Source organism: Paramisgurnus dabryanus, chromosome 5 (assembly GCF_030506205.2).
Source record: "Paramisgurnus dabryanus chromosome 5, PD_genome_1.1, whole genome shotgun sequence".
Lineage (NCBI taxonomy): Eukaryota > Metazoa > Chordata > Actinopteri > Cypriniformes > Cobitidae > Paramisgurnus > Paramisgurnus dabryanus.
In genome coordinates this window covers 41,321,475-41,332,827 of record NC_133341.1, presented here as the reverse complement: position 1 = coordinate 41,332,827, position 11,353 = coordinate 41,321,475, and the positions used below count along the sequence as shown (strand labels likewise).

Below are 11,353 nucleotides of genomic sequence, written 5' to 3'. Positions count from 1 at the left end.
TGATTTAATACCTAATTACATAAAAATTGTGTACTTTTACTTTTCTTGAGTAAAAGTACAAAAGTACTTTTAACTTAAAAGTTAAAAAAATACTAGATGTTTAATGTACTTAAATATTAAATATAAACCAAAAACTTGAAATTATGAAATGTAGTGGAGTAAAAGTTATGATAATATGCTTTGGAATCTATGTTTGCCAAAGAAAAACACTAATAAAATATGAATAATTGAAAATTTACTTTTATGTAGAAAGTAAAAATACTTTAGTGTCTGCCTTTGAATCCTAGGGTTGTAAATGGACATGTAAAAACGTTTCTAGATAATTTTTGTACTTAATAATGTTACATACCTTCTACGTAGATGTCAAAGAAAAATTTAACACATTATTTCAATGCATTCTTTAGCACCTTTAACACACATCTTGACCCATTTTTAAATATATTTTCATGTACATATAAAACAAGACTCATTTTACGTTTGAGAAATGTCTTGAGTTACTGTAGGTATAAGTTTATTTAAAATATCGCTTTGAAGGTGAAAAAAAAGAAAATGTTCATTTTCGCGCATGAAATGCCACACTCAATATGGCGGTGATATGACGACACAAAATCATGACTTCAACTCGGGTCAAAGTTCATTCATTTTCCCGGGAAAATAATAAGCGTGTTCGACTTTTGCAGCGCTGCGCAGACCGATCGCCGCTTGACGTCAAAGTACCGCGAGAGCGATTGGAAAGATACACTGTTAAACCGCTCTCGCGGTACTTTGAGACCATATGCAGAACGGTCTGCGTAGGTAGTCGAACACGTCTAGGCGTTTTACACCACGTGACTGCACATTTTCAAAACTTCAGTATAACTTTCATCTCGAATGCCTAGCAGAAGAAGGTATGTAGCCTAAATTAATTTCGACGTCTGAAAAGACATTGCAGTGCAGTATCTGCTATGCTTATGTACTAAATATCTATATAATCGTAATAACGTTGCTTCGTGATGTCATACTATGATTTATTTCCCTAATGTTGGTGTTGCTCTCATTTTCATCGTTATATCCTGTGATCCAAAGGTGTGAATTCCTGCTTGTCCCGTGTCATTACATAACAATAAGAATCCCAATGTGAACTCCTGCTTGTGTCATTACATAACAATACGATTCCCAATGTATGTCTGACACCTAAACACCCAATAGTATGAGATTTACAAAGTATCCGAAACTTGAAATCCCTTTATAAAGTCTGAAATACGCCGATACTTAACACTTTTTACTGTTTGCAGCCATGGAGAAGTTAACAGAGAAGATACTGCTGGAGAAAGGCTCTCCAAAGACAAATACATTGGACCAGATAAAGACCCTCAAGTAAGTGTTCACGTCTGAGAAGTAGTGTGTTTTTTATAGTTTATTTTGATACACTGTGTGTTGTATTTTATTAATAGGAAAATACTGCTACGACCCCAAAAATAATAATAAATAAATACTGCAGTATACTTTTATTATACGGTAATACAGTAAATGTTATACTACACTTTGTTGATGTATACTACAGCATTCCCTAGTATCAAATATAGCCTATGAATAAAATGTAGTAAATATTGTAATATACTTTTATTATTTACTATAGTAAATTGTTTTATACTGTAGTATATTATAGGAATTATACTACACTTTGTTAATGTATACCAAAGTATTTTGTAGTGTCAGCGAAAAAAGTATACTTTAAAATTTACTGGGGTAAAGAAAGACTGTATTATTTAGGAGTTTTACTATAGTGAATCTAAAAGTATACTACAGTGATTTCCATGTCCAAAATGTATTGTCTGGTGATGTTAAAATGAATTTTCTGGTCTCTATAGTCTCTCACGCATGAGTCTGAAGAGCAAGGATCTGCCTGTGCGTCTGCTATCTAAACTACACTGCTTGGAAAAGTTGGATTTGTCTGGCAACACACTGCAAGAGTTTCCTAAGGGTGTCCATCTTCCCTGCCTGAAGATCCTGGATTGTTCAAACAATGATATGGAGGATGTGGTCTCATTGGAAAGCCTGAGTAACCTGGAGGAACTCCGACTGGAAGACAACTTCTATCTGACCGTGAGAATTACTCTTAAGTCCAAATCTTGCACTTTTATACACCTGAAATAAGATCTGGCTATTACATTTCTTATTATTGATGAATGGGGTTGTGTTCCTGCAGCGTAACTGGTAAAGCGTTGTGTTAGCATCAAAAGGGTCATTGGTCAAGGAAACACAAACCGTTGCTTTGGATGAAAGTGTCTGTAAATGCATCCATGTAAATACTGATGCTGTTTGTGAATGTTTTTTTAGGTCAATGATGAACACAAAGTCATCTTTCTGTTACCTAAGTTGAGGATGTTCAATGGTAAGGATATCAGCTCTACAGGTCATCACATTCGCCATGGCAGCACTGAAATTCTCAGGAAGAGGGTAAGAACAGACTATTTTAGCTATTTTTAGGAAATAATTGGAAGGAATTTGAAGTGGATAAATAAAGTTCATCAAAGTTGTATTAGGACACGAATGGGTATTGGGTATTGGAATTAAGACAACTTAAAATTTTTTTTTTTTTAAATATATTTTCAGGTTTTACATCCCCTATATATCAATAAAAGTTGAGTCGTTTCTCTTTGTGAGTTTCTATTTGCTAATCTGTATAAAAAATGTGACAAAATCATAATTTAGCTGATATTTTATATGGATAGTTAATTAAAGGAAAACAGCACCGTGTTTCAATATTTTACTATGTTCTTACCTCAACTTAGATGAATTAATACATACCTATCTTTTTTTCAATGTGTGCACTTCGTACAGCGCTTCGTGAATGTGTTAGCATTTAGCCTAGCCCCATTCATTCCTATGGCTCCAAACAAAAGTTTTATTTTGTGCCACCATACTTTCTCATGTAACTACTCGTGTAACAGCCCTTTAAATAGGGAAAACATTGAAGTGTTTGGTGGCTTCTAAATTCATTCCTGTTTGGATCCTAAGGAATGAATGGGGATAGGCTAAATGCTAACACATTCACGAAGCGCTGTCCGAAGTGCACACATTGAAAAAAAGATAGGTATGTATTAATTCATCTATCTTTTTTTCAATGTGTGCACTTCGTACAGCGCTTCGTGAATGTGTTAGCATTTAGCCTAGCCCCATTCATTCCTATGGCTCCAAACAAAAGTTTTATTTTGTGCCACCATACTCTCTCATGTAACTACTCGTGTAACAGCCCTTTAAATAGGGAAAACATTGAAGTGTTTGGTGGCTTCTAAATTCATTCCTGTTTGGATCCTAAGGAAAGAATGGGGCTAGGCTAAATGCTAACACATTCACGAGGCGCTGTACAAAGATTAAAAGTGCACGGATTGAATAAAGATAGGTATGTATAAATTAATCTAAGCTGAGGTAAGAATATAGTAAAATATTGAAAAACTGTGGTGTTTTCCTTTAAGCAAAGCAAAAATCTCATCTTGCACAAGAAGCGAATAATTTCAAACTCACAAAAAAAAATGCAAATTGGGTGTGTTTCCATCAAGTTGTTCGAGCGAATGACAATGATATTAGTAAGCTAGTAACCAACAGTAAATAAAACAAGGCATGCTTAGAAAATTACAATTTGGCAAGTTATAAATTCACTAGCAGTGCAGCTTGTAATTTTCAAAGTAAATGCTGTGCACAGAAGAAGGAATGCAGCATTTTTGATGCAGGTACTAACAGCAAGGGCATTGCAACGACGTCAAGCGCCATATTATGGTAAAGACAACGTCAGCTGATACAGCTAGATGATCAGTCGCGTGGGTTTAATGTTCGCAACATCAGAATTTATTCGGCAAATGCGTTTCCATCTCCCATTATTATAATTTTTTTTTGTTTATTTAAGAAATGGGACAATGCACATTCATAACCACGCAACACATAGAGCATGAAAATATGCCAAATTTAGCCATACAGGCTAGTTTTTATTTGTATTTGCATTTCCTCTTTTTCGCAAAAGTCAAAAACCACCACAAGCGAGCAGTAATTTTTTTTTATTCGAAATTTGGGGTTTACATCGCTAGGCCTGTCGCATGACATACTTATCGCATGATAAGTAAACATGACCTCGGTAGGGTTTTTTTTTGTTCAAAAAGAGAGACATAAAAAAAAGATCTATACAAATAAAAAGTCATCTGTAACATAACCATAACATAACGGGGTGGTTTCCCAGACAGGGATTAGCTTAATCCAGGACTATGCCTTAGTTTAATTAGGAAATATAACTAATTTTAACAAACATACCTCACTAAAAACATTACTTGTGTGCATTTTGAGGCAAAACAAATGGCACTGATGTATTTTAAGATATTTCAGTGCAAGTTGTTTTCAGTTTGGAAAGCTCTTACATTTATTTTAGTCTAGGACTAGTCTAATCCCTGTCCAGGAAACTGCCCCCTAGTGTTTAGATCTGAGGCATAGCTATTATAAACGTAACCGTGCGTAACACTCGACTTAAGCAATAAACCCTGTGAAGCTGGGATTTACACTGAACAATGACTATTAGTTAAAAATTTAAATGTATATTTATTTATGTTTTAAATATTTAGAATATTGTTTTGTGTTTTTCGCATTCCAATTTCACGTTAATATTTCATATTTTACATCTTAATATTCCTAAAAATCTAAGTTGTGTTCTTAAAAAGGATGTACTTATGCATTATTAGTTATTTTATTGTCATATATAATCAGTGACATAAAATGATTTTAAATAGACAATACTATAGACTATATCACCATTATTTCTGGGGCAATTAACCAACTTATGTAAAGTAGCTATCGTGACAGGCCTGTTATCACATGTTTCTTATGCAATACTTCAAAATGCGCATAAAATCAGTTTGATAAAAACACATCTACATACGTGTCTGAATTTTTTGTTGTAAGAATGAGAATTCCCCCTAATACAAATCATTGTTCACATGTGGTCTTCAAAGCAGTTACGCTAACTATTAAATGTTTTTCCTGTGTTTTTGGCAACTTTAGGTAATTGCCGTTTGGGAACGAACCTTCAGTCTCCCCGATCCGGTTACACAACAAAGTCTGGCAAGTGTTGAGAAGAGCTTTGTGAAGGATGCCTGCACCCAAATTAAATACGGTCCCAGTTCTTTGAGTGAATACACAAAATGGAGGGTGAGTGTTCTGGTGTGAATTTGTATGCAGTGATTCTCGGCACAGACGTTGCATTCATGGTTCGCATGAATTGTTTTGCTGTTATGGATGGCACATCTCATTTGTTTCGCTTTTCTAGGTTGAAATGATCGCAAAAGAATACTTGCAGTCACTGATGTGCAGTGAAAAAGAAGTCGGTGACACAACTCCATCAAAGAAGGATGAGGTAAACGCAAAGTGACTTTTTTATCAGCATATGTGTTCATTGGGTTTGAACAAATGACCTTAAAAGAGGACAGATTAAAGATAATAAGTGCAGAGACAGCTATAATTAGGTCATTGTAGTAAAATGTGATGGTTTGCATGGATACAAATCTTTTAAAATTGAAAATAATATTTTTGTTAACCATTTAGGCTCCTGCTGGAAGACAGACGTGTGATCTTGGAGCTAAAATGACCACAAGTCCCCAAAAGAGGAACAGAAACAACACAGACATCACTGCAGAGGTCAGTCCGCGAAAGTCAAGTCGCGTGTCGAATGCCGCTACTGTTGAAGCCCAAGAAAGTCCAAGAAAATCCACTCGACTGCCGAGTTCTCCACTTAAAACCGAAATTACGCTATCCAGCCCCAGAAAACATACCAGAGCGACCGAGGCGACTATAGAAGGCAGTCCGAGGAAATCAAGCCGCCTTGAAAGCGTTCCACAAAAAGGTGCTAGCAAAACTGAAACCCCTAGAAAGACGGCTAAGAGCCCTGCCGTTTCCACTCCCACGTCAAGACTGGCTAAATGTGAAAGTCCAAAAAAAGCGGTTAAAGATCAGCCCACGCCTCAAAAGGGCAAACAGGCCACAGCCAAAACGGAAAAGGGTACACCTTTGAAAACCACCAAAACTAAAGATACCAAAGTTCCTCAGGTAAAACACACAGTTTCCTTGATTGTTGTATTTGCATATGTATAGTCTGAGGATGCTTGAGTGATTTGCACATCTTTAATGGGCGTCTCTCTCTCTCCTGCGGTTTTAGGAGCCGGTAAGTCTACAGCCCCTGCACGTCCTGCAGTGTCACAGTCGACAGGATAGTCCGGATGACTTCAAAACCCAGCTTTGGGCGTGTGCGTTCGAACCCCCACAGGACCGCAATGGCGGTGAGCATCGTCAAACAATCAGTGCTATTGAAAGACATCAGTGCTTTGCTTGACCAGTGTTACTGTGGCTTAGTGGGCATTAGCAACACAAAGGTCATGGGTTTGATTCCATTGAACACACATAATGATGCATAGATTTATTGCACTGTAACCCCTCGTTCAGATCGCCAGCGTCTTTTTCAATGAGGCGTTTTTATAAACAAATGAAAGGATGACGTGAACTTTACTGCTTTGCTCCCATTGGTAGTCGCTCTTATAAGTCGCTCAACATTTGCATAAAGTTAAACTTTTTTTGACCTTCTTGTGTCGCTGGACACACCCATCCGGTCGCCAACGGTCACTTTCGCTCGTGTCGCTAAGCTTCTATTGAAATGTATGAGATTGCGTCGCTGGCGGTCTGGTTAGTCGCTAAGCATCTCCTAATGCACAAATGTAAATGACATTTGAAAAGTTTATTTTACATCTTGTTTTCATTCATGTTAGATATCGGTGAGTCTCGGACGGTTGCTACGTGTGGCGGGGAAACTTTATGCGTGATTGACTGTGAGTCCGGACACGTGCTGAAGAAATACAAGGTTCCTGGTGAGGTGAGTGCCAAGCTGCTTTGAATTTGGTGCAGTGCCATCCTTCACCACAAGGTGGCTGTGGTGTATTGTTCGTTAATGACGTTTCACATTTACATGTGTTAATATGCAAAATCTTTTATCAGAGGAATGAGGATGAATGATAATAAAAAAAATGGACAAAAAGTTTAATATTTTAACATAGCGTACTGTGAGGAGTAATTTATCCCACAATGCAATCCACTCGACTAGATTTTCATTGTAATAAATGAACTGCAAGTAATATCCATTATTTTTTAGACTTCTTTTTTACACAGATTTCCTTTTTTAAATGCCTTTTCTCACTTTGTTACATATCTGTGAAATATATATGGTTAAAAAGTTCAAATGTTTGTTGCATAAAGTGCACTTTTTCTACATGCTATTAAACTTAAGCATGCACAGTGTACATTAGCCAGCAGTTTTCAGTTGCAAAAAAAGCTATTGCACAGGGCATTACTTTAGTATTGTTTGATATAAAGGGCACACATTATGCAAAATCCACTTTTACAAAGTGTTTGGACATAAGAAAAAATCATCTCACCATCTCATTCTTTTTCAATCCCCATTAAACTCAAGCAGTTTCATTAGACATGCTGTTTTGATTCTCTTGTTAATATGATGTCATACAAACAAAGCTCCGCCCACAGCCACTGACTTGACTGGTTAATTTTACCCAAAAGCTTTTCTAAAGCTGTTTGTTAGCAGACTGTAGCACTAATGCGGCTAACGATTCGATTGTCTAAGACTGTATTCACAATAGGAATGCACCGATACTGGTATCGGCCTCGATACCACATTTTCTAAAGTACTCGTTAAAAGTCCCCCGATACCTGGAATCGATACCACGGTCTGAGAAATGTCTATGTTTGAGCGGCGTGTAAGGGGTTAATGCCTCTTGTGTTGTCCAAAGAGGCAGAGTTTACAACAAACTGGAAAACTAGTCCTTTGTTTTTTTGTTAAATTATATGACTAAAGCTGTTACCTGTAAATTTAAATCATGTTTTTTTATTAAGTTCTCGGTATCGTTTTCCAAAAAAGTGGTATCTGTGCATCCCTAATTCACAATAATCAAATCTTTTTTTAACCAAATGCGCTCTCTGTTTGTTGGTGAAGCTCATTTGCATTTAAATGTACACACATGAAAACAATGGGTCTCATTCATTAAGCATGCGTATGCACAAATTTGTGCATGAGATGTGCGTATGGAAGTTTTCACAAACAAATCGTGATTTATTAAAATCTTTCGTATCAAAATTTCTTCTAAATGCACCTCGTATGCAATAATCACGTACATTCTAGGCACACGTGAGACTGATATGACTTTTATCTTGTAAAAATGGGCATAATAGGTGTCCTTTAATGAGACCGAATTTTAATTCTAAGTGTAAAGACAAAATAATCCACCTGTCTCTGCGTTTGACTTTCATCCACTGGCTAAATTAGTTTTTGTCATTTTTGTGTAGGAGTTCTTTTCACTCGCCTGGTCCACGGTGTTGATGTCCAGGACTGGTGGTTCTGCCCGCCCCTGTAATATCCTGGCTGCTGGTGGTATAAGGGGTCTGGTCAAGCTCATTCATCCCAGAGTGAACCTGGCATTCGGAGAGTTTCGAACCAGTCGAAAGGCCATTTCCATCATTCGCTTCAGTCCGTGCAACGCTAGCTTTCTCTTCAGTGAGTAAAAGATTGAGACAATTTGTGATTAGAAGTTGTTTGAGCTATTTATTAACAATTACTTTTTTATTTTTAGCTGGGACGTATGAAAAAAAGATCATTTTGTGGGACATTGGTGGACTTGATCGTGACTACAACTTCAAAACCAGGTTTGTCATTGTTCAATTGAAGAGATCAGATGCAAAACCCTCTAAGTGCGTCCGACGTTTTCTTATAAATGAGCTTGTTTTATCAGGCTCTTATGTTTAGGTTCAGTAATTTTACTTTTAATGGAAATATATAGGGTATTAATCAGTAATTAAAATGCCTTATTTTTACGTTCCATTGGTATTTAACAAATTTGACTGTCTTTCATTGCAAAACCCTCTAAGTGCATGCCAGCTTTTTTGCCAAAAACCTCCACTTTTTACCTCCAAATGATGAAAGTCAGAATGTAAACTGAACCATACTTTAGGGTGCGCTTTTGGGTTGTATTCGGGTGCATGTACTCGCAAGGGATACAAGTTTGAATGTGATCCACAGTCATTTTGCCCAACATCGTTCATCTAATTATTCGTATATGCACTTAGAGGACTTTGCTGAAAAATTGTGTTTAGCGGATTTTTTCAACAAAGCGATATTTCTAAATGGATTGAGCAGATTTAAAGCAAAAGTATTTGATTAAAGAATTAGTCAATTTTCTTAAGAAAATCCAGATAATTTACTCACCACCATGTCATCCAAAATGTTGATTTCTTTCTTTGTTCAGTCGAGAAGAAATTATGGTTTTTGAGGAAAACATTCCAGGATTTTTCTTATTTTAATAGACTTTAATGGACCCCAACACGTAACAGCGAAACGATTGTCATTTTTGGCAAGAAAAATTACAAATATGCACTTTTAAACCACAACCTCTCTTCTTCCTCCGGCTGTGTGATGACGCGCCAGCACGACTGTACGTAATTGCGTAATGACGTGGAAAGTTCACTTGTTACATATATGAAACGCACATTTGCAGACCATTTTAAACGATTAACTGACACAAAGACATTAATAAGTATCATTTGACATACAACGAAGTCGAAATGGTCCTCTTATTCCAAACTTGTAAACACTGGGGTGTAGTTTTGATACGTCATCCATGACCTCTTGATGTGATGACGTATTACGTGAGGTTGTGCTGGCGCGTCACACGACCGAAGGAAGATAAGAAGTTGTGGTTTATAGTGCATATTTTTTATTTTTCTTGACAAAAATGACAATTGTTTCGTTAGATAAGACCCTTATGCCTCTTTTGAGATCGTTTAGAAACTGCAATACTAAACTGCATTAAAACTGTTAAGTGTTGGGGTCCATTAAAGTCCATTAAAATGAGAAAAATCCTGGAATGTTTTCCTCAATAACATAATTTTTTAAGAAAATGGACTTAACCTTTAACATATATTATGTGCCAAGAGCATTCGGTTCATTATCTCATTTTTGACAAAGGTGGCATTTAACGGCTTTTCCATCTGAGCTTCTCAATGATATGCTTCCATAATTTTTAGCACTTGTTAACATTGCATTTTTACTCGATACCCAACCAACGTTTTTAACCTTTTTATCCATAATGATTTCCCACAGTAAGCTGCTGGTGCTGGAAACCGGCTCCACTCCTTTGCATCTCTCATTGCTTCCAGGTTCCGCAGACACACATCTCCTCTCGGCCTGTGATAAGGGACTGTTTAGCTTTGACATCCAGATCAGCAAAAACACACAGAAGAGGTTTGGTTTTGTAAATTGAAGTTTTTTTTTCCCGATTAAAATGATCTGCATTTAAGCAAGACTTTACCAAGCTGACATTATTTTTCAGAAATGAAGAGATGGAGATTGTGTTTCCTATTTACAAGGAAAAGAATAACAGCCACCGTACTATTGACGGGCTGAGCTTCCTTTCTGATGATATAGTGGGTGAGTAAGCGATGGACAAAATGCAGGATTTGTTTGCCAAATTATTTCATCTATGTTAATAGTTGTACCTTTTCCTTCCAGCATCCAAGAGCCACATGCAGGGCTCGATCTACCTGTGGAGCTGGAGCGCTACGTGGGCATCATGGAACGGAAAAAAGAAAGAGGTGCCAGCTGTTGTACTGGCAGAGCTGCAGTGGTCCAGCACAGATGTCCCGTATCTGTCATTAGGCACCTGTCCAGGTATGTCATGTGGTCAAAACACATCTTTATTTATATCAGCTGGTCCAATCAAAGCTGAAAATCATGCGTAATTGTTTTTTGTAGGGTACGGTTATGTGGTGTGCGGAGATGAGAAAGGAAATCTATGGACATATCACATCACAAAGACTGTGATGGAAAATTTCAAGACTGGGAAAACTATCACTGCCACTGAGGTAAGTTAACCATGACTGGAAATCAATAACAAGCTTTTAGTAAAGTCATCAAGAAAGTTGGTAATCTCATCTTCAATAATTCATTCAAAATAATCCTGTTATCTACAGTTAAAATAGACGAAATCCTTTAATCATTTAACAGAAGACAGAGTGGCTAATAGGAGTGATTGTTGTTTATTTGAATACAGAGCCTCATGATCTCATTTTGTCTGTGTTTTTCAGGTGTTGGAGTGGCCATCACCTGTTAGATCTGGAAAGGGTCCAGTAGAGGGTCCATCTATTAACAGTGTCGCCATGGATCCTGATCTCCGTTACTTGGTGGCCCTCACTGACAAGAACATGGCTGTAGTGTGGAGAAGAGCGAGCCACTGAACAACAATAGATGTCTTATAAACCCCAATATTACTTTTGTGGACTT

The 11,353-nt window shown here is 37.0% G+C and overlaps 1 protein-coding gene across 1 annotated transcript; it reads left to right on the top strand.

Annotated features, from left to right (window-relative positions):
* The first annotated feature begins 840 nt into the window (after positions 1 to 840).
* Positions 841 to 11,353, top strand: lrwd1 (leucine-rich repeats and WD repeat domain containing 1). Its single transcript, XM_065284206.2, has 16 exons — positions 841 to 887; positions 1,275 to 1,356; positions 1,851 to 2,085; positions 2,320 to 2,439; positions 5,026 to 5,172; positions 5,291 to 5,377; positions 5,566 to 6,066; positions 6,176 to 6,296; positions 6,780 to 6,883; positions 8,365 to 8,572; positions 8,649 to 8,721; positions 10,175 to 10,315; positions 10,404 to 10,501; positions 10,583 to 10,741; positions 10,826 to 10,935; positions 11,158 to 11,353. The coding sequence occupies exons 2-16, from the start codon at positions 1,277 to 1,279 to the stop codon at positions 11,305 to 11,307; spliced, it is 2,334 nt and encodes a 777-aa protein (XP_065140278.1). The 5' UTR covers positions 841 to 887; positions 1,275 to 1,276; the 3' UTR covers positions 11,308 to 11,353.

Bases quoted from the DNA above. Each gene is read 5' to 3' on its own strand.
- lrwd1 (XM_065284206.2), top strand. From the start codon at position 1,277: ATGGAGAAGTTAACAGAGAAGATACTGCTGGAGAAAGGCTCTCCAAAG. The intron at 6,297-6,779 runs GTGAGCATCGTC...CATTCATGTTAG, and splicing joins CCCACAGGACCGCAATGGCG to ATATCGGTGAGTCTCGGACG. The intron at 8,722-10,174 runs GTTTGTCATTGT...GATTTCCCACAG, and splicing joins GACTACAACTTCAAAACCAG to TAAGCTGCTGGTGCTGGAAA.